This window comes from Herpailurus yagouaroundi, unplaced genomic scaffold, assembly GCF_014898765.1.
Source record: "Herpailurus yagouaroundi ecotype Mexico unplaced genomic scaffold, PumYag 181, whole genome shotgun sequence".
NCBI classification, from domain to species: domain Eukaryota; kingdom Metazoa; phylum Chordata; class Mammalia; order Carnivora; family Felidae; genus Herpailurus; species Herpailurus yagouaroundi.
In genome coordinates, this window is record NW_024412412.1 from 20,180,083 (window position 1) to 20,203,991 (window position 23,909).

At 40.6% G+C, this 23,909-nt stretch overlaps 1 protein-coding gene across 1 annotated transcript in view; it reads left to right on the top strand.

The window, feature by feature from the left end:
- ASAH1 (N-acylsphingosine amidohydrolase 1) overlaps positions 1-23,909 on the top strand; it is a 49,963-nt gene that overhangs the window by 21,767 nt on the left and 4,287 nt on the right. The window contains exons 2-10 of the mRNA XM_040490057.1: positions 2,301-2,347; positions 10,719-10,809; positions 11,204-11,290; positions 14,113-14,191; positions 18,974-19,048; positions 19,938-19,983; positions 20,591-20,735; positions 21,280-21,334; positions 21,456-21,537. Of these exons, the coding sequence (XP_040345991.1) occupies positions 2,301-2,347; positions 10,719-10,809; positions 11,204-11,290; positions 14,113-14,191; positions 18,974-19,048; positions 19,938-19,983; positions 20,591-20,735; positions 21,280-21,334; positions 21,456-21,537 (707 nt within the window). The remainder of the gene's footprint in view (positions 1-2,300; positions 2,348-10,718; positions 10,810-11,203; positions 11,291-14,112; positions 14,192-18,973; positions 19,049-19,937; positions 19,984-20,590; positions 20,736-21,279; positions 21,335-21,455; positions 21,538-23,909) is intronic.

Genomic DNA, 23,909 nt, shown 5'->3' on the forward strand with positions numbered 1-23,909 from the left:
TATTAATTATATTACTGGTTGAAAGGTACTTTGTGGAAAATATTTGAATCTGTCATGTGCTAATGAAACCAGTAATATCAACTATGAACTCTTTTGCTTTCGTAGACTTAACCGTTATCATTTTTTTTTTTAATTTTTATAAGACATAGACGCTAAATGTCCAAACTACTGTATTAGTAGTAGTTAGATAGGTTAACAGCGGTGAAGTTGTGCTGCAGGCCAAAATTTTTCCGAACAAGAACCACTGTCAACCACTGTTACTGAACATTGAATGGCTTTGGACATTAGCTTTTGCCAACTTGATAATAATTCATTATTGATATAATAATATAATAATTCAATATCAAATTGCTATTATTTATTATCTAGTATGTTATGCTGTAGTCATTTAGAAACATTTTAAATTCTAATGATTGGATTAGCTTCTGATCATTTGGTGCTCACTGCTGTTTCTTAGTGAATTCAGTCTAAAATTACAAGGCAAAACTTGAGCACTTTGATAAGAAACATACTGTAGTAAAGTTATTTAGAAAGTTAATGTTTGCATCACAGGTAATGTCAGGGTATATTATATACCTCCTTACTATAAAAAATTAAGACATTATGAAATGAATAAGCCATAGGGATGAAACGTACAACATAGGGAATATAGTTAGTGGTATTGTAATAGTTTGTATGGCGACAGATGGTAGCTTGTGGTGAGCATAGCACAGCATAGCACAGCACTATGTTGTACACCTGAAACTAATGTGACATTGTGTATCAACTATACTTCAGTTAAAAAAAAAGTTAAAATAAGATGTTAGATGTACATTCCTACACAAATTTGCTGCAGGTATATTTTCTGAGCTCATACTTTAGTTCTAGTAGTTCCCTTCCCTATTCCACTTTTTATTGTGGATTTATACTTCTTTTTTTTTTTTCAACGTTTTTATTTATTTATGGGACAGAGACAGAGCATGAACGGGGGAGGGGCAGAGAGAGAGGGAGACACAGAATCGGAAACAGGCTCCAGGCTCGGAGCCATCAGCCCAGAGCCTGACGCGGGGCTCGAACTCACGGACCGTGAGATCGTGACCTGGCTGAAGTCAGACGCTTAACCGACTGCGCCACCCAGGCGCCCATCTTTTTTTTTTTTTAATGTTTATTTTGAGAGGGGGAGAGGGGCAGAGAGAATCCCAAGTGGGCTCCACGCTGTCAGCACAGAGCCCACATGGGGCTCGATCCCACCAACTGTGAGATCATGACCTGAGCCAAAATTGAGTCAGACGCGTAACTGACTGAGCCACCTGGGCGCCCCTATACTTCTTTATAAAAAAAGTTATTTTACTTTTACAATATTGGGTCTGTGGAGAGAAGGAGATAAACGTGCTTGCTATCTTGAATTAGTAATAAAAGAATCATAAATCCGTGTGGACTTTTCTCATTTTATGTTAAGAGCTCCTTTTATTTTGCTACCGAGCTTAAAACACTTCTCCCTGAAACCGTCTCACTCATTCATTCACTGACTGGCCTCAATGATAGGAGCCACGTTCACCTCAAGGAGCACAGAATCTGGTCATGGAGAGAGAAAATGAATAGTTACACTGCAGTGTATAACTACAGTAATGGAGCTGGGCTCGGTGCCATGGGGAAGGTAGAGGAGAGGATAGCTGTGTTCATATGAGAAGTACAGGAAGACTTCACAAAACAGACAGCATTTGAACTGGATCTTAGAATTTAAAGCCCAGAGTTCACTAGGTGGAAAAAAAGGCATGTTAGGCAGCAGGAACAGCATGCTGGGGCGGGGAAGGGTGAGCGATCAGAGGATGTGGTTGCATGTGACTATACGTGGTGGGGGGAGTGGCAGGAAATGAAGCGGAGAAGGTAAATTATGGCCAGATTATGAAGGGCCTATGCAGTGTGTCCTGAAAATCTGGTTTGCGATGCAAATCTCTATCACAGTGGAGTTAGCTCATAAATTCAAGCGATAGCATATTTTGTCAGGCAATTCACTGTTCCTCACAAGTCAGCCTATCAGACATGAACGTGTCCTTCTACTTTTTACATTTCCTCTTTACTCAGTGTGTTTGCAACATAGAAGCCACATTACAGCACTAGTGCAAACTGAATTAAGACTGAAAATGTACTTCAGTTTGAGATTTTAGAAATTTTCATGGGAGGAGAAGACTTTTAAGAGGTATTGAAATGATATAAAAGGGCAAACCATGCTTGTTTTTTGTCGCCATGACTTTTGACTGTTTTTCAAATTGCCTGTTCAATTTGTGACTTTCTGAAACTTAATTTTCTTTTTTTTTTAGTGGACAGAAGATTGCAGAAAATCAACCTATCCTCCTTCTGGACCAACGTGAGTAAATATCAAATGGTCAAAATGGACTTTGACCTTTAGGGAGATTTTTCTCTATGTAATTAATGATCTCATAAAAATGACAATAATGAACAAAAAATTAAGTGATGTCTTCTGAGGCCTTTATTTTTTCTGAGACAATTATTTTTTTCAAGTTTGTGTATTACATATTTGCCTGTGACCCTGGACAAATATGGAAATACCCCATGATTAAAATGCCCATTTCTAGCCTATCAAAATCAGAGGAAAAAAAATTTCCATTCTCCAGTAAATTCTGTCTACCGCTAAGCATTTTCTCATCCCAACAAGTGCAGAGCTGAGGATGACTTTTTTGGTGCCTCAGTATGAACCACTGGATTATATTGGAAAAAGCATAGAGTCTTATATGTGAGACCTTCAAGAAATAAACCCTGGTATGATAATCAAAGCTGTCAAAGACAGCAGAGGATTCAAAAACATAAGGGAAGGAAGGGTCAGTGTCATATTTTAGTGCATTTAATGTTTATATTTTTAATCGAGGTGTATGGCCTTTTCAAATCTTTTGTGGCTAAATGAGCCTGTGAGAAAGACCCAAGAATAGCCCACCCACCCAGAGGGTACAGAATGTGGAAAAAAAGGGAAAGGTGTAGGGAAGGATAATCTTTTTGCCCTGTTTTCCTATTTTCTTTCTTTTTTTTTTTTTAACGTTTATTTATTTTTGACAGAGCATGAGTTGAGGAGGGGCAGAGAAGGAGAGGGAGACACAGAATCCGAGGCTCCAGGCTCCTAGCTGTCAGCACAGAGCCCGACGCGGGGCTTGACTCACAGACCATGAGATCATGACCTGAGCCAAAGTCAGACGTTTAACTGACTAAGCCACCCAGGCGCCCCCTGTTTTCCTACTTTCTGAAAGTGGCCTGCTGGGTGTGGGGGAAGGAAGAAAACAACTTGAAAGTGTTAGAAATAAATCTGCCGTGGGCGCCTGGGTGGCTCAGTCGGTTAAGCATCTGACTTTGGCTCAGGTCATGATCTCACACTTGGTGGGTTTGAGTCCCACGAAGGGCTCTGTGCTGGTAGCTCAGAGCCTGGAGCCTGCTTCAAATTCCCTGTGTCCCTCTCTCTCTGCCCCTCCCCTGCTCATGCTCTGTCTCTCTCTCTCCTTCAAAAATAAATAAACATTAAAAAAAAATTGAAAGAAATAAATCTCCCAATTATTTTACCAGCAAAAAGGAGTTTATTTGGGAACAACAGAGAATTGCAATCCTTTACAAGCAAGCTACAGCAAAACCATAGGCAAGCCTACAGAGCAAAAGAGGGGAACACTCTTTTATAGAGGAGAGCAGGGAGTGGCAGGTGGGGTTGGGGGGAGTTGGAAAGGCTGTTCAAACAAAAAAAGGCCATTGGAGTAAATGGAGTTTGAAGTATAGTGGCTTCTCATTGGCTGATATGGCAGTCCCTCATTGGCTGGGCTGTTGCCAGGGGAGGAAGAAAGGTTTTCTTCCTCCTATGAGGTTAGTAAGTAGCACCTAAAATACTATCAACTTGCCAGGCTCCTTTCTTCCTGCTGGGTCTATAGTTGAGGAGAAGTGAGAGGGCAGGAGAGTTCCCCCAACTGCCTCCCAATTCCATTCTAAATGGCGTTTCCTTTTAGATCAGGTGCCCTAAGTATCAAACCTAAATTTGAGCAAACTGCTCCCCGCCCCCATCCCCACCCCACTTTGGAGACTTTATATCCCTTTAAGGCCACAAATTTTAACAGGTGGATGCTGTCTCCTGTGAAGAGGTTTGAGAAGGGGGTATAGAGAAGGAAATCATCTACATATTTTAACAAAGTAGAGCCTTCAGAAAACTTCCTATCATCCACGTCATCTTTGAAGGTTTGTGAAAAGTAAGAGGGACTCTGCAGAACCCTGGGGTATTTCTGTCCCGGTGTGCTGCTTCCTCCCAAGTGAGGGCAAAAAGATACTGGCTATTCCTACCAGCTAGAATGCAAAAATGCATGGCATCGTTAAATTGTGAAAAATTTGCTTTCACTAGGAATGGATATCAGTAGCATAGAAGGATTGAGAACAACAAGATGCCGAGAGAAAACAATGGTATTTGTTGCTCTTAGGTCCTGGACAACCTCCATCCTTGGGTATTGGATTTTCTTACACATAAAATAGGAGTATTACAGGGAACTAGTGAAGCCGTGAGCCTTATAATCTGTTAAGGGCTTGGTGCTTTGAGGGGCTTCTTCATTTACAGGCTACTGATTAATTCTGCAGAGATGTTTTGAGGGATCTCTTTGAATCTTCATGGGGAGGTGCACTTGGGATTCTCCCCATATCAGTTAAGGATTTTGCCCATTACGGGGATGGTAGGTAATCCGATAGGAACAAATAATCAGGGTCCCTAGATGCAGCTATAGTCAGGTATGGAGCAAATGAAAGATGTGGAAGTGTCATTGCATCCCCCTGGTTGGCTATTTTGATTACTGTTGTCCAATTCTAGAATTATTTCCCCTTTGGGGAGAGGGAGATTCTGGCATGATAGTTCTGCGAGAAATCCAGGCCCAGTAAGTGAATAGAGGTAGAGGAACTAAGGAGAAAAGGGGCCTATTTCTCAAAGGGCCTAGACAAAAGGGAGTAGCGTCAGAGATGGGAACCTGTTGAGATTTATCAGAGACCCCCACCCCCCACTTGAACTGTTTTGGCGCTCTTGAGGCTGAGGCTGCTTTACAGCAGTGGCACTCAGCACCAAGAGTGTGGCTCTGGTCTCACTACAGACAGAGTTTCGTTCCCAGTCTGGAAAGTGGTTTCTCCAGGCCAGTTAGGAGGGAGGATCGGGACAAACCCCTGTAGTCCCTCGGGGCCACATAATGGGGAATTAGGAGGACATTGGAAAGACTCCCTAGGGGGCTAACAGCGCTTGGAGAGCTTAAGTTTCTAACAGTCTTTTTTCTAATGCTCTGACTCATTGCAATAACAGCAGAAACCAGGAGGTTTTGGGTTTTGTTTAGGAGCCTTCATTTGCCAAAGTTGAAAATTGAGAATTTTAGCAGTCTTTTTTTCAGGTGACCCACCTAGGATGCCAGTGACCTGGTTTGCCAAGTCCAATCTGGAGTGAACGTAGTTTTCCATTTCATCTTGGTCCTTTCAACTAAAGAAGAAACATCCCACTTCAGGTCATTAATGAACATAGAGTTCAATGCTACCTGGGTGGATTCAGCATCTGGAAGAAAACCAGAATTTTTTAAAAAACAATTTGGAGTTGGGATGCCTGGGTGGCTCAGTCCATTGAGTGTCCGACTTCTGCTCAGGTCATGATCTCACGATTCGTGAGTTCAGGCCCCAGGTCAGGCTCTGTGCTGACAGTGTGGAGCCTGGAGCCTGCTTCGGATTCTGTGCTTCGGATTCTCCCTCTCACTGCCCCTCCTCTGCTCGCACTCTGTCTCTCCCTCTCTCTCAAAAATAAATAAATGTTTAAAAAATAATTAAAAAAATGAAAACAATTTGGAGTCTATTACAGTAGCCATGAGGAGATTCATCAGGCTTTTGTGTGCAGGCCTGAATTTTGTTCCCATCAACGGGCTTAGGAAAAGCTACTGTCATTGCTCAGTGCGGATTTCTTGCAAGTGTTCTAGCATCTTGCCAAAAGTTAGGAGTCTGTTTCTCTAAATATCCTTCAGGATGTTCCCAGTGGGCTAGTTTCATCCAGTGTGGCCCTCACAAATAAGCATGTGGACTAATGGATATGAATCTGAGAAACTAGATTGCTAAGTTTGAATAAGTAGGTTAAATTCAATAGCAAGCTTATGGGGGTCGTCAGTCACTTTAGAAAAGTCTTTAAGTGTGGCTTACATAGTTCCCTTGGTGCTGGGAACATGAGAAACTTGGAGTTTCTATAGATCCTCAGGAGAGTCCATTTTAAAGAGGCAGGATTTAGTAGGTTCAGGAGAGGAAGCAGGGAACATTTCAGGGGAAAAAGGAGGTTTGGCAGTGAGAATAAAGGAAAGTGGCACCTGATGGGGGGCCTGACACCAGGTGGCTGCCTTGAGTCTGGAAACAAAGAAGGTAGGGGAACAGAAAAAGAGGTCTCCGAAACCATTTTGACTTTGTTCACTTGTTGCATCAGTTAACTTACTGATTATTACGACGAGATGAATTCAGGATCCTGGAAAGGATTCAGAAGTCTCAGGGTACCACCTAAAATAGGCATCAGCCTTCTTAAGATTTTCTCTCTCTGCCCCTCTCCTGTGCACGTGTGCTCTCTCACACTCTCTCATTCTCAAATAAATGGATAAAATGGGTGTCCTATTTAGGTTTGTTTGTTTATGTTTTAAGGAACTGTGCTCTCTAGCTTACTTTTGAATAAAACAAGTTTGGGGAGATCAAAATTTCTCCTTGTTGGCCATTGAAATTCTAAATTCCTTTTGGTTAACTCGGTCCATTTAGTCATAAATGTGCACGTAGATGGATCCACTTTAAAACATAAAGCAGCTGGAGTCCAAGTAGGGGCCAGGTACCCTCAAAGCATTTTGATGACTGGATTCCCATTTTTTAGATGTTTTTCTGTAAAGAGAAAAGTTCCTGAACACCACAGCTTGAACAGAACAACCTGGTTCCAAAAGAATCAGACCAAAAGCCAGTATGTTTCCAGTAGGAACAGTCCAGTTCCAAACTGGAGTCAAACCAAAGGCTAGTGCATTTCCAGCAGGCATAGTCCAATCCCAAAATGAGTCGGAAGGAATGTCAACACAGACTGGTACAATTTAAACAGGGACAATTGGTTCTAAACAGGAGTTGGACTAAAGGTCATTACGGTTGTAACTGAAACAGTCCAATTCTGTAAAGCAGTCAACGAGTACTCTCATTTAAAAAAAACAAACAAACAAAAAAACAAAAAAAACAAAAAAAAGTCTTTAAGACAGATCCCAAATAAAGCCTGAAGAGCTCAGATACAAAGAGAGAGGAACTTGAATCCTGGAGAAATCTTACCCTCAAACCCCAGGATTGGCAAGAAAGCAGGGAGTCCAATGGACTCTGTGGGTATGGGCACCTGTTTGTTTCCTCACCAACTTTGGCATTGTTGGGGGTTTTCTCTGGATTCCACTTCTGATCACCAGGTAATGTGACCCTTAAAAATAAATTTGCCTGTTGTTTTACCAGCGAATATGTGTTTATTCAGCAAAAGCAGAGAATTATAGTGAGGGACAAGCAAGCTGTGGCAAAACCATAGGCAAGTCTGCAGAACAAAGGACAGGAACACACTTTTATAGAGGGAAAGGGGAAGTAGGGAAAGCTCTTATAAATAAAAAGTCTCCTGGAGCAAACTGGGAGTTGGAAGAATAGTGGCTTCTCATTGGCTGGGCTTTTGCCAGGGGAGCCTTTCCTCCCCTGCTGGGACTTGTTCCTTTCTTACTGCTAAGGCAGCAGTTGAGGAGGGGCAGTGGCGCATCGTGAGAGCTCCCCTGTCCACTGATTCCATTCTAAATGACATTTCCCTTTATTCATTTTCAGAAACCAGTAATAATAAGATGACAGTTTCAATTTTTGTAGCACTCCAGTATATATGTTGTACTGCACTTGCCTAAATTATGTATTCTAAATAGCCTCTATTCCAGATACAGACTGTAATAAACAAAATGCTTTTGATTTACTCGCCTTTATGTCAAAAGAGGCAAATATATGGCAGGAAGTAACTTAGAAGTAATCAGTCTCTGGGGTGCCTGGGTGGCAGAATTGGTTAAGCATCTGAATCTTGGTTTCAGCTCAGGTCATGATCTCACGGTTCGTGGGTTCAAGCCCCGCATCAGCCTCTGTGCTGACAGTGCAGAGCCTGCTTGGGATTCTCTCCATGCCCCCCCCCCCCCAGCCCATCTCATGCTGTTTCTTTCTCTCTCAAAATAAATGAATAAACTTAAAAAAAGAAAGAAAGTAATCAGTTTCCATGTTATTCTAAAGCCGTGAACATTCCAGCCCTCTGTCATGTGGCTTGCTCTCTGGAGGTCTTCCTTTGTGTCAACACTGGGACCATCTTGGCGTTCAGTGCCTTACTGAGTGCATGCATCTCGTGGCTGGTCTCACGGCCACAGTTCATTTTAACACGTAATGATTACCTTCCATGTTTAAGACTTTTTTCCTACTCCCTTTCATGTGTACCTTACAGGTGTCTATGAATTGGTTAGCCTACAAACCTTCTCTGCTTGGGCTTTTAATTGGTTCTAGGTTGTTGAGTGTATGTATGTGTATACACGTGTACACATACATGTGTACAAAGCTCACATGTGCAAATAAACATTTTTCTCATATTTATGTATCTATACAATGTAAATATTTTTGCTCGGGTATTCCTCCTCGATTTCCTCCTGCCTCACTGGCCTGTTCTCCACATCAAATTCTTCCATTCTGCTCTGATCCTTTTCTCTGCACTATAAATGTGTCTTGGCATGTGAGAGGGGAGCGTGGTATTCATATACCTTTGAATGACAACACAATCCTCCTGTACTTTTTTTTGACCGAGTACATCGATTCCAGAGCTCTGCATGGGCATCTGTGAGGGAAGAGAGAAACGCCTGTGTATCCAGCCTGACCCGTCAAATAAGTACTAGAGATCAAGGGACTGACAGCTGGAGCACCTCCAGAATCCATCCAGATCCCATTAGCATTTATTTTCTCCTCCTTCTAATTTGTGCATGCATATACTGTGTCACTTGGACTAGTTTCCAAGCCACCTGGGGAGCCAGGTGGGTTCAGGCACTTCTTAATAGTGACTGTGATGATCTGGGCACAGCAATTACCAAGTCTCAGAAGTAATTTAATGATGTTTATTGTTTGTAGTCAAGTAGGAAAATATTCTCTAGTAATTACTATTGATTGAATACCAGTACTGCTGAGTGTTTTTGTGTATTTCATGTAATCATCACTGCCTTCATAAGGCAGATACTATTTATTTCTCTAGGAATTTGAGGTAGAGATGTTAAATGCTGAGAAAACTTTAAAAGCATTTTAGAAAACACTTAATGTGAATTAAAATGTGGGATCATGGCTAAATTCTAGTTATTAAAATAATTTTGTTCAGTTTAACAGAAGAATTTTCAAAGAATTCTGATTAGTGGAGGTATTATTATAGAGAGGTTTCTGGGGTCTCCCCATGCCCTGTTAATCTAATCATCTGCTGTAATGAGTTTATTTCCTCTACATTTCTTCTTTGCAGTCCTTGAGCCTACCCAACGCTCTGAACTGGAAAAGAATCAGGAGATTAGGGTGGATATAGGTTTGGTGGCTCACACCAGGGCAATAAGGAAGCAAATGCTGGTTATTTTTAGGCAGAGTTCTAAGCTGATAAATCACCAAATGGCACACCCTTAGGGGCTATTTCAGTTTAGTAACAAGAGGTGGAAGATAATGTTTCAGCAGCTACAGAAAACAGTTGTAGAGTTCATCCACCAGAAATGTGGCCCAGCTCCATCGATAAGGGAGTGGATGTTGCAATGTCTTCATTGTAGAAATTGCTATGTGTCAGTTGAAGAGTAGAAAATCAGGGAATACGTATGATGGAATAGTGCTTGGGTTTGGACTGACTACAGAAGCATGAGAAGAGAGGGAACATGGCAGGAAGAGTCACATGGCTGAGTGACTGGTGAAGGTTCTTGAAGCCAGTCATGGGAAGCTAATACATTTTGCCACTTCTGGGGGCTTAAAAGATGCCCTTACTGAAGCCAGTGCTAAAGACATGATTTGACAGTAGTGTTAGACTGTCTAAGACAGAACTCTGAGACTGGGATACCAGTCGGAGAAGTGCCCAGAGCCTAGACTAAATCTTTGCAGAGATTTGGGAGGGGAAAAAAAGCACATATTTTCTTTCTTTTCTTTTCTTTTTTTTTTTTTTAATGTCTGTTTATTCTTGAGAGACAGAGACAGAGCATGAGCAGGGAAGGGACACAGAGAAAGAGAGACACAGAATCCGAAGCAGACTCTAGGTTCCTAGCTGTCAGCACAGGGCCTGACCTGGGCTCAAACTCGCCAACTGCGAGATCATGACCTGAGCTGAAGTCAGACGCTTAACCCACTGAGCCATCCAGGTGCCCCAAAGGCAGGTATCTTCTAGCACTGATACATAGATTACATGAGGCTCTTGAGGCGACATTGATTCTTCACATGTCACCATTTCACCTTAACCTTTTAGAAGGTAGAACTCTAAGATTTCTGAAATCACATGTGATTGTGTATGCAACATAGGGCAGAAACACTAGGTGGGAAAATGAGCTTCTCTGCAAACTTTGGTTTGAGTGCTGTTGTCTGTATTGTTGTTAAGAATGTGCCTCTAACATATCCATCTAGATGTAACTATCCAACTCCCATCAAGAAACTGCTTTTGACGTTTCACAGTGATGCACCTCTCCTTGCAGCTATAGGGGTCCAGTTCCGTGGTATACCATAAATCTCGACCTACCGCCCTATAAAAGATGGCATGAATTGATGGCTGACAAGGCACCAGCGGTATGCTGACTGTTAAATCTTCTGTTTGTGACTTTACTCAATACAATTGCATTTTTAAAAGAACAGTTCATGAAAGTACATACCAGGTATTTTAAAGATACGGTTTTGATACTTTCCTCCCATTAACAGTAACAGAAGAAAAGATGTCATTTTTCTGTAGCTTCCTGCTCTTTTTACTAGCCTTTGCCTTTTGTTTCTGTATCGTCTACCTTCATCTTAATCGTATGGCCTGTTAAAGATGTATTCTCTGTATATATTAGATTAAAATATTTTCAAACAGCACTCTGCTTATGTATGAATAAGTCAAAAGGTCTGTATCTGTTTTCATTTTATCATTATTAATCTTAAATGTCAACACTTTTTATGTCTATTAATTAAATTATTTATTTTTCAGCTAAAGGTTATAATGAATTCCCTGAAGAATATGATAAATGCTTTTGTGCCAAGCGGAAAAATTATACAGATAGTGGATGAAAAGTTGGTAAGAAGTATTATTCCCCACAATAAATTTTAAACATACACACATCCCCACATACATGCAGAGTTCAAACAAGGCTTTTGTATTTAAAGACGTACTTTGACAACCTCTTCTAAGGAGGTTGGACGAGTTTGCATTGATTCTAGACCACCTGTCAACTTTAGAGGTACTTAAAATTCTGTGTTCTGGTAGTATTAGAGTAATAGGACACAAAATAGCATGGCAAATTGTGGCAGTTGACTGCCCCTTCATCTGTTTGTTTGTTTGTTTTTTTGAAGTATGGACTATTTTATACAACAATGGGCAAATGATGTTACTTCATCTGGGAGCATGTCATTTCTGTCCCCTCACACAGTGTGTTGACTCTTGAACTCTACAGGTTTGAATTGGGAAGGTCCATTTATACCTGGATTTTTTTCAGTAAAGTACTGTAAATGTGTTTTCTCTTAACAATTTTTTTTAACTTTTTTTTTTGTTAACATAGCTTTTTTTATTGTAAGAATACAGTATAAAATACATATACAGAATACGTGTGAGTCAGTTGTTGATATTATCAACAAGGTTTTTGGTCAACAGTAAACTGTTAGTAGTTTTAGGGAAGTCAAACATTACACAGAGATTTTCAGCCGTATAGCGGGTGAGCTCCTAACCCCCACGTTGTTCAACATTGTTCAACAGTCAATTATACATTTGCAAGTTCACTATTGGAAATTGGGGTTTTTTTTGTTTTTTTTGTTTTTTTTTTAAGTCCATTGCCTGCAATCCCAGGACACATTTCTCTACCTGTGTATGACCGGATGACATATTCAGCCCAGCTGCATACTTGATGAGGTCCCTCAGTGGCTGTGAAACTCACTTGGGTTGTGTGTTTCTTGTAGCTATGTATTCACCATGTCGATTCATTTCCCTCCTGGTCATGCAGGACGACTCCATTTCTTCAGCTCCTTTTTAATTTAGGTGGAACCAATGGAAAATCTAGGTCCTGGCCCTTAGAACCTCTGAGGGATCCTCATCGCCCTATTTCAGTCACGGCTCTGGACCCTCAAAGTTCCGCAGGGTACAAAGGACTGGGGAGGACACCATAGGCCTAGGGCAGATGTTTTACCTCAGCACTTAGGACATTTGGGATTGGATAGTATTTTCCTGTAGAGGCTGTCTGCTCATTGTGGGATGTTTAGCAGCATCCCTGGCCTCTACCAACTGGGTGCATCCCTTCATTTGTGAGAACCACAGGTGTCTCTGGACATCACCAGATGTCCCCTGGGGGTGAAACCACTCCTGGTTGAGCATCACTGTGTCCTAGAGGCTAGATGATCTAGGCATATAATCCCTGTGACCCTTGCACCTGCCAGCCACCACCCCTGTTACCCCTCATGCTTGTGCTCTCAGAGCTTTTAATTGAGGTATCCCATGGGGCGCCTGGGTGGCTCAGTTGGTTGAGTGTCCGACTCAGTTTTTGGCTCAGGTCATGATCCCAGGGTCAGGGGATCAAGCTCTGTGTTGGGTTCCAAGCTGAGTATGGGGTCTGCTTGAAATTCTCTCTCTCTCTCTGTCTCTCTCTCACTCTTTCTCTTTCTCTCCGCCCCACCCTTCTCCCCCTCTCACCCTCTGCCCCTCTCCCCAGCTCACGCTCTCTCTCACAAAAAACAAAAACAAAAACAAAAAAAAAAACGGTGTCCTTCATGTTCATACTAACCAGACCTCCCCAAAATACAAAGGTTGGCAGGAGCAGCAGATAAGAGGCCCCTGCTGTCCTCCCCCGCCCCCGCCACTCTCTGTGCCAGCAGTGAGGGCAGCTGGCCCAGGCTTTGCATTCCGACCATATTGGGGTTTTTCCCCCTTCAAGCGTTGGATTTTAAGGTTGGATCAGTCAACCTAATAGCCGTATCCTTTGACATGTTTCTTACATTGTGAAACATGAGAGTTCTCATCGGGAACAATGTAGTAGTAATAGATATTGTATGTGGTGGTCGTGAGGATTAAATCACGCTGTGAATTTGAAGCACAGTGCCTGGATATAATAAGTGGTTAATAAATGTTCAACAGGTCCTCTTTGTATTCGCAGGAACATCCCATTTGTGTAATGCTTTCAATTCCTAAAGGAAAAACATATGCTTAGTTAGGTAACATGACACATGAAGACCAAGTTGGTGACAAATAGGACTTGTAAAATGTTTACACATTATTTTATTAGCAGCAGGCTGTAAGCTTAAATTGTTATCTCCCTGATAGTGAATAGTTGCATGTGAGAATAAAATTATATGTCCACAGGGAATTTGCCCCTGTGTCCCTTTTTTGTGCCCAGATCGTGGTCATGCACCGCGGCCCAAGAAGCCAGTAACGAAGACAGAAGGCTTGGTGAATGACTCAAAGACAGATTTGTTTTTAGGAGTGTGGGAAGGAAGTAGTAATGAGGGTGTAGTGCCAAGGTGAGAGGGCGGGTTTGGGCAGAGATAAGGGGTAGTTGTGATGTTCCTGTGTCGTGGGCCCTGTTAGCTTATCTGAGTGCAGTTATCTTTGCTCTCTGGAGAAGAGGTGAAGTGTGAGGCAGGAAAAACAACCCTAGGTCTTTGCATCATACTGAGAACAGCTAAGTTTAAGGGAATAAAGGCAAGAGGTCAAGACTGAGGGCCCAGTATTGAGTCTTATGTAGAGTCTTTTAGAAATATGGGATGTAAAAGTGCCTTAAAAATAACTAATTATTTACTATGGAGGGGCATCCAGAGCAAACTATATGTAAAACAAACAAACAAACAAACAAACAAAACCACAAATCTCAAAACAGCCCTTTAGGTCGAATGATTGGTAATTTATTTGTTTTCCAGCCTGGTCTACTTGGCAACTTTCCTGGTCCTTATGAGGAGGAAATGAAGGGGATTGCAGCTGTTACTGACATACCTTTAGGTAAAGTTCCCTTTGCAGCTTTTAAAAGATTTAATAAAACACTTTAAAATGTTTCTGTTGAGGTATTTTTCTGTTGAGATACACTGCATAGATCTTAAGTATACAGCTCAGAGTTTTTAATATGCATACATGCATGTAATCACAACTCAGATCAAGATACAGAAAACTCCAGATGCGCCTGGGTAGTTTAGGTGTCTGACTTCCACTCAGGTCATGATCTCACGGCTCATGAGGTCGAGCCCTGCATCGGGCTCTGTGCTTACAGCTCAGATCCTGGATCCTGCTTCGGATTCTGTGTCTCCTTCTCTCTCTGCCCCTCCCCTGCCCGTGCTCTGTCTCTCAAAAATTAATAACCCCCCCCCCAAAAAAAAGGATACAGAAAATCTGAGCAATGCAGAATGTTCCATCATGCCATCTCACAGACAGTACCGCATCCCCAGGTCACTGCTTATTCTGACTTCAGCAGACAGTAGTTTTGCCCCTTTTTTTTAAATGTTTATTTTTATTTTTGAGAGAGAGAGATAGAGCACGAGCAGGGGAAGGACAAAGAGAGAGGGAGACACAGAATCCAAAGCAGGCTCCAGGCTCCGAGCCGTCAGCACAGAGCCTGACGCAGGGCCAAACCCATGAACCATGAGATCATGACTTGAGCTGAAGTCAGACGCTTAACCCACTGAGCCACGCAGGTGCCCCAGTTCTGCCTCTTCTTGAACCTCCTAATTACACTGTGATCTCTTGTGTCAGGTTTCTTGTACTTATCATTATAGGTAGTATGCTACTGTGTAAGTAGTATGTTTGGGTGGTTTCTAGACTTGGGATATTAAGCATAAAGCAGTTAGGAACATTCTTGTATCTGTCTTTTGATGGACTTATGCCACTCACTTGTGTTGGATATATATTTGTTTATGGGGTAGCTGTATTTTAGCCTTGTAGATTCTGCTAGCCAGTTTTCAAAGTAATTGCATCCACAGACAATCAGCATAGTACAAGAGTTTGTTTTCTCTACTTGATACTTCTCCACCTGCTAGCATCAATATTTTTCATTTGAGCCATTTTGTTGAGTGTGTAGAATCCCATTATTGTGTAATTTGCTTTTTCCTGATGACTGTGAGATCGTACAGCTGTTGGTCTTTCCTTTCATTGGTGTTTTGTTTTTGCTTCTTTAAAAAAATGGTTTAAAAAGGTAGTCTACCTGTCTCTCCTTCCTTCTCAAGGCGAAATGTTTGTTGCAGTCTGGCCCATTTTTAACTGGCTTCAAATAATTGTTTTAAGTTTTTATTTTAATTCCAGTTAGTGTTTTATTAGTTTCAGGTGTACAATTTAGCGATTCAATAATTCTATACATTGCTCAGTGCACATCACCTATTTGACCCCCTCCCCTCTGGTAACCATCTGTTTGTTCTCTGTAGTTAAGAGTCGGGTTTTTGATTTGTCCCTCTCTCTCTGTTTTTTCCCCTTTGATTGTTTTGTTTCTTAAATTCCACATGTGAGTGAAATCATATGGTATTTGTCTTTCTCTGACTTATTTCACTTAGCATTATACTCTAGCTCCATCCATGTCATTGCAAATGGCAAGATTTCACACACACACACACACACAAACACACACACACACACACCATATCTTCTTTACCCATTCATCTCTTGATGGACACTTGGGCTGCTTCCATATTTTGGCTGTTGTAAATAATGCTGCTATAAGCATAGGGGTGCATGTATCCCTTTGATGTAGTGTTTTTATATTCTTTGGATAAGTACCCAGTAGTGTGATTGCTAGATTGTAGGGCACTTCTATTTTTAACTCTTGGAGGAACCTCCATATTGTTTTCCATAGTGGCTGCACAAGTTTGCATTCCCAACAGTGCAGGAGGGTTCTTTTTTTTCCACATCCTTGCCAACCCTGTTGTTTCTCGTGTTGTTTATTAAAATAAACCATTCTGGGGCGCCTGGGTGGTGCAGTCGGTTAAGCGTCCGACTTCAACCAGGTCACGATCTCACGGTCCGTGAGTTCGAGCCCCACGTCGGGCTCTGGGCTGATGGCTCAGAGCCTGGAGCCTGTTTCCGATTCTGTGTCTCCCTCTCTCTCTGCCCCTCGCCCGTTCATGCTCTGTCTCTCTCTGTCCCAAAAATAAATAAACGTTGAAAAAAAAATTTTTTTTAAAAATAAACCATTCTGACAGATGTGAGGTGATCTCACATTGTAGTTTTGATTTGCATTTTCCTGATGATGAGTGATGATGGGCATCTTTTCATGTGTCTTCTGGCCATCTGGATGTCTTCTTTAGAGAAATGTCTTTTTGTGTCTTCTGCCCATTTTTTAAATTGTATTATTTGGGTTTTTTGGGGGGTGTTTGGTTGTGTAAGTTCTTTACATATTTTGGATATTAGCTGTTTATTAGATACGTCATTTGCAAATATCTTCTCCCATTCTGTAGGTTGCCTTCTTAATTTTGATGTAGTTCCAATAGGTTATTTTTGCTTTTGCTTCCCTTGCCTCAGGGGACCTATCTAGAGAAAAGTTGGGATGGCCGATGTCAAAAATTACTGCCTGTGTTCTTTTCTAGGGTTTTTATGGTTTCCTTTTTTATAGTTAGATCTGTCACCCATTTTGAATTTATTTTTGTGTATGGTGTAAGAAAGTGGTCCAGTTTCATTCTTTTGTGTGTTGCTGTCCAGTTTTCCCAGCACATTTTGTTGAAGAGACTGTCTTGTTCCCATTGGATATTCTTTCTTGCTTTATTGAAGATTAATTGACCATATAATTGTGGATTTATTTGTAGGCTTTCTATTCTGTTCTATCTGTGTGTCTATTTTGGGGCCAGTACTATACTGTCTTGATCACTAGAACTTTGTAACATAACTTTAAGTCCAGAATTGTGATGCACCAGCTTTGCTTTTCTTTTCCATAATTTCTTCTGCTGTTCAGCATCTTTTGTGGCTCCATACAAATTTTAAGATTGTTCTAGTTCTGTGAAAACTTCTGATGTCGTTTTGATGGAGATTGCATTGAATGTGTAGATTGCTTTGGGTAGTATAAATGGTTTTAAGGAATTCTTTACATATTCTGTCTATAAGTCTGTTGTCAAATGCATTCTGAGTATCTTCTCCCAGTCTGTGGCTTGCATTTTTACTCTTTTACTGGTGTCTTTTAATAAGCAGAAGTTCTTAACTTTAATGAAGTCAAATTTAATTTGCTGAAAAAGACTTTTCCTGCAACGCTAATTTTATTTTTGAGGTACCAAAGTGTTAGAGTTGTTGTTTTAAGTAGACAGTAGTACCTTGGTGTTACAAGAGAGATGATTGAGAATTACTGCAAATCAATAGTATTTATCAACAAAAGTGGCTAGGACTTTTATTGCTTTTTGCTTCTTTAAAAAAATGATGTCAAAAGATGGTCAGCATACTAGAAATATGTTCTCGCAGCCCATGTGAGAAACAGGTATTTAATTCCTTTATTATGTAAAGAATTCTATCAAATAAATACCACATATAAATATCTGGAGAGAAAAATGGATTATAAAGATTAACAGATGATTTGTAATAAGAGAAAATGAGGGCAGAATCTTACCAAAATGGAAATAAACATTAGGTTAGGATGGGGAAAAAATGTTAAGCTTTACATGTTAACATAAAATGTGACAGAGATGAAATGTGCCGTATATCTTTAAATATTTAATTAAAATAATTGTTTTTGTTTGAGTATAGTTGATACACAACGTTACATTAGTTTCAGGGTTACAGCTAGTGCTTCAGTACATTGCTCTATGCTCAGCACAAGTGTAGTCCCTCCGTTCAGCATACAGTGCTGTTACAGTACCACTGGCTATATTCTCCATGCTGTTCCTTTTATTCCCAGGATGTATACCTTTTAATTAAATGCTAAGTGTTAGTATTATACAGTTTTAGAAAATTATTCAAAAATTAAAATGTTTTAAAATGGATTTTCTTGGTAGCTCGGCACTAATTTTATTATTTTATTAATAGTTCCTCACCTTAGAAATATTTGTCACTTCTTAAAATATGAGCAAGGTGTTTTTGGGTGGCTCAGTCAGTTAAGTGTCCAACTTTGGACATGATCATGATCATGATCTCACCGCACATGGGTTCAAGCCCCATTCGGGCTCTGTGCTGATAGTTCAGAGCCTGGACCCTTTTTCAGATTCTGTCTCCTTCTCTCTCTGCCCCTTCCCTTTTCATGCCCTTTCCGTCTGTCTGTCTGTCTGTGTCTCTCTGTCTCTCTCAAAAATGAATAGATATTAATAAATATTATATTTATTTTTAAATATTAAAAATATTTAATATTATTAATTATAATATATTTTATAATATATATTTTTATAATATATAAGTGATATTATATATTAATATTAATATTATATAAATATTATATTATAAATATAATAAATAAATATGTCAGCAAAATAACATGTTCAGTATATAACCAAGAGCCAGATGTGTTAAGTCACCATACATTAGTGCCCTCAAACAAAAGTAAAATGCAGCACATTGATGAAAAATCTGGACATCGTATTGCAATACAATTCCAACGTGCCCACATAGCTGACCCTTTGGGGGCATGTTTTATCTTGTGTCTGTAGAGTACAGGCTGGTGAGATCCCACCACCTGACCAGCTCTTCAGGCATACTTCAGCTGTCTGCAGGCATGTACAAAGCAAAAATTCGCACAGTGATGATTGTCAACCCTTTTCTTAAAAAAAAGAATTTTCTAACAATGCCATGGTTCTGTATATTGACCAAGAAATGTCCTATCTTTTCTCATAGGTGAGATTATTTCATTCAATGTCTTCTATGAAATTTTTACCATTTGTACTTCAGTAATAACAGAAGACAAACAAGGTAAATGTGTGCTGGGGGAGGGCGGGCAGTGCAAAGTACAAAGTAAAAGAAAATGTAAATGGAATTAGAACTTGTAATATCCATGCTTACTTTTCAAATTCAGTGTATGTTGCATATAGTTTTATAGATCTTACCAAATTTTTAACGGTGAATTTAAAACTACCCTTATTTTGAGACCACTGTAATGCCTCTTAAAGTTTAATCCAGGTATGCAAAAAACTTAGAGGGAAGAAGTGTTTTGGGACCGTATACACTCTTACCCTTCCTCCTAGTCTCCTTACACTCTTCGTCATGATTTGGTGTAAGTACTCACAGGGGTACTTCATTATCTTTATATATATGATCATCCAGCCTTCGCTCAAAGCCCGGGACAAACCTCGTCACATCATTTCACACCCCAGGGACCTCACTTTCCCATGTTTTTTTCTGGCCGGTACTCAGGTTGTTGCAAGGCACAGGATGATGTACCCTGACTCACTTTATTTTTGACCTCTACCTTGGGTAGAAAGTCTGCCGGTACTTGACCCTCAAGGTGTTCAGCTGTAGGTGACAATTCCTGACGGGAAGGATGGTGGCAGGTCACATGAGGTGAGGCTAGGACAGCTGTGTCCAGGTAGCTGACACAGTGGACCGAAGAACGACTCCTCATCCTCTTCAGACACCCTAATTTTACCTGGAACCCTGTGCGTTCAGATGATTGTGAGGGGATCTGGTCAGTGTGGCAGGCACAGCCGTTTGATCTTGTTAAGGCTTATGATCCTAGGATGCTGCTTAATTCTTACTGTTGGACGGAATAGTCGTATCAGTAAACTAGAACTACGTGTCCAGCTTTTAGTTAGAACCAGTGATGCTGTCATAACTGCCATGACATGTGTCTTCTTTATATTAGGTCATCTACTACATGGGAGAAACTTGGATTTTGGAATATTTCTTGGGTAAGTAAAGGACGCAGTAGAACTCTTCTTCCCAAGAGTAGGTTGTATTCCATTGATGAAAAGTAAATCCCAAATCATGCCCAAAATAGACCCAGAAGTGAAGATCCTGTTTCTTAGTTTTGAGACAAGACGGGCACACTGTTTGGGTCTGTAATGGAGTTGCACCTAGTGAACACACATCTGAACACACATGTGGAGGATTGGAGGCCCCAGATGCACATCTGGTTTACTGCTCGGAAGGGAAGAACAGTATTGTATTTTATGTCTTCCTAACTTTCCTGAAAAAACTAGAACAGGGCTCTGTAATTAGAGACCTACATTTGAATCTGGGGTTTGCTATTTAATAGGCTGCGTTATGTTGGGTTATTTAACTTCTCTGAGCCTCAGTTTTCTCCTGTGGAAAATGGGGGATACAAGCACTCCTGTTGCAAAGTTGCAAAGTTGTGAGCACTCCTGTTGCAAAGCACTCCTGTTGCAAGGGGGGTCCCTCCTCCCCCCTTGAGGGACCAGGTAGGTGAAGACCTAATTTAGTGCCTGGCCATCGTCATCATATTCACCCTTATTACCATCATTGTTCTTAAATATCACTGAAATTTGTCTTTTGTAGGTGGAACATAAATAATAATACCTGGGTCGTAACTGAGCAACTAAAACCTTTAACAGTGAATTTGGACTTCCAAAGAAACAATAAAACTGTCTTCAAGGCCTCAAGCTTTGCTGGCTATGTGGGCATGTTAACAGGATTCAAACCAGTAAGAAATCTACTGTTAAATAATTTTACAGGTAGCTCTGGGTCCTGCTTTTGTTACTGCCTGTGAAAGGTGGGGTCTGAGGAAACGAGGACCTAGAAAGAATATGAAGCCTCAGTTCATCCCTTTGTACTTCTTGTCACCTTCATAGGTATGAACTTGCATGGTGGGAAGAGTAGAAAGGGAATGAAGGCTTGTCTCAGGGAGACTGTCAGGAGGAAGAAGCGTGTGGCTGGATGGTGAGGACCGGGAACGTAATGTAAACCTGGCATCTGGTCCTTAGTCTGCCATTCAAACAAGTTAGGCATGAATTCTCTGCATTTTGTTTTCCTTGTCAGGAAAGTGTGACCAATAATATTCCACCTACTCGTGTCACACGCTGCATGTGAAGACGCATTGAACTTAATAGAACGTGATGATATAGTTTTGACTCATCTTTGCATCTCCCCCATCTCCTGTTCCAGGATTTGGTATACCAGTATAAAAAGAGGGGGCCTTAAACAGGATGGTTGAAATTTCTGATCTCATTGCTTTGTCTTGTTTTCAGGGACTGTTTAGCCTTACGTTAAATGAACGTTTCGGTGTAAATGGTGGTTATATGGGTGAGTAGAGAGTTCTTAAATGGGAATTCTATAGATGTTTTCAGAGGAAGGCTGAACTTTGTATTCTGGTTCACAGCCTAATTCCAGGCCTGTGACACTGTGTGTATTTGATTTCTTCCAGGTATCATAGAATGGATTTTGGGAAAGAAAGATGCCATGTGGATAGGGTTTATCACTAGATCAGTCCTGGAAAATAGCACAAGGTAAACTGTTTGATTGCTTTATTATCAAATTTAATATTTATTCATTTTAAAATTATTTTATTGTTTTTCTTGGAGATAATAAGCAACATAAAACATTCTGTTAGTTTCAGGTACAGCGAAATGTTTTGGTATTTGGATATATTGTGAAATGATCTCCACAATCAGTGTAGCTAACATCCATCACCATATGTTGCTACAGAAATTGTTTTCTTTGTGTTGAGAACTTTTAAGATTTACTCTCTTAGCAGCTCTCAAACATACAATACAGTATTATTAACTGTCATCACCATGTTATACATTACATCCCAGGACTGACTTATTTTAGAACTGGAAGTTTGTACCTTTTGACCCCCAACACCCATTTTGCCCACCCTCTAGCAATGACCACTCTGTCTTCTGCATTTATGAGTTTAGTTTTCTTAGATTCTACATGTAAGTGATAGCATAAGGTATTTTGTCTTTCTCTGTCTCCCTTATTTCATGAGCATACTGCCCTTAAGGTCCATCCATGTTGTCACAGACGGCAGGATTTCCTTCTTTTTTATGGCCGAGTAATAATCATTGTATGTACACACCACAACTTCTTTATCCATGCATCCCTCAGTGGTCACTTGGGTTGTGTCCATATCTTGGCTTTGGTAACTAATGCTGCAGTGAGCAGGGGGCTGCAGGTATCTTGTAAAGTTAGTGTTTTTGTTTTCTTTGGATATATTACCAGAAGAGGAATGACTGAATCATATGGTACTTCCATTTTTATTTTTCTGAGGAACCTCCATACAGTTTTCCACAGTGGCTGTACCAATTGCATTCCCAACAGTGCAGAGTTTACTTTTCTCCACATCCTCACCAGTACTTATTTCTTACCGTTTTGGTAATAGCCATTCTATCAGGTGTGAGGTGATAACTCATTGTGGTTTTGATTTGCATTTGCCTAGTGAGTCCTGATGCTGAGCATAGTTTTCATGTACTTGTTGGCCATCTATCTGTGTATCATCTTTGGAAAAATGCCCAGTCAGATCCTCTACCCATTTTTAAATCAATTTTTTTATGCTATTGAGTTATATGAGTACGATATTGTGATTTTTTTTTATAAGAGATAGATATTTGATCTGTTTTCATTTCTGGGTTCACAGCTCCCCAAATCCTTGAATTTCTTAAGTGTTGAGAGTGATCAAGGTGTCTTTTGTCATGTTAATGAGGCAACTTTTGGAAAGCACCAAAGGGTGGGGCCTGGTGGCCTGTGAAGGAAGCCATCGATTACAAGGTTCGAACTTTCAGGGCCACCGGATATCCAGGAAGGGTAGAGGGGCTGGAGGTAGAATCAGTTGCCACTGGGCAGTGATTTAATGAGTCATGCTGATGTAATGGAGCCTCCATAAAACCCCAAAAGGAAAGGGTTTGGAGAGCTTCTGGGTTGGTGAGCACAGAATTTTGGGGAGAGCGGCATACTCTGAGAGCATGGAAGCTCTGTGCCCTTCTCACCTGCCTTGCCCTATGCATCTCTTTATATGGTTCTTGCTTCGTATCCTTTATCATATCCTTTAATAAACTGGTACACGTTTCCTTGAGTTCTATGAGCGACTGTAGGAAATTAATTGAAGCTAAAGAGGACCTTGTGGGAACCTCCAGTCTTAGCCAGTCAGCTAGAGGCACAGGTAATGCTTACAACTGGCTGGATGGGGCTTAGGACTGACCTCTGAAGTTAGGGATGGAGTCTTATAAGTCTGAATCCTTAACAAGTGAATCCAATGTTATCTCTGTATAGATAGTGTCAGTATTGAGTCGAATTCTTGGACACTTGAGGATGTCCAAGAATTTCTTGGTGTTAGGTACAGGGAACCCCCCATGATGTTAGAGTTGGGCCTAAGGATCATAAAAGAATGAGTTCTTTACATATTTGGTATATTAACTCTTTATCAGATAATAAAATTTGCAAATACTTTCGTCCTTTTCACTGGATTGCCTTTTCATTTTGTTGATGGTTTTCTTGCTGTACAGAAGCTTTTTAGTTTGATACAGGCCCACTTGTTTTTGTTGCCTTTGCTTTTTGTGTCAAATACAAAAATTCATCACCAAGACTAATGTCATGGACTTTATAGCCTATATTTTATTCTGGTTTTATGGCTTTAGGTCTTATGTTCAGTTCTTTAATCCATTTTGAGTTGTGTTTTGTGTATGGTGTAAGGTAGTCGTCTAGTTTCATTCTTTTGCATGTTACTGTCCTTTCCCAATTGTATATTCTTTGCTCTGTTAATGTAAATTGACCATATATGCATGGATTTGTTTCTGGGCTCTCTGTTCTGTTGATTTGTCTGTCTGTTTTATGCCAATATCATCCTGTTTTGATTACTACAGCTTTAAAATATAGTTTG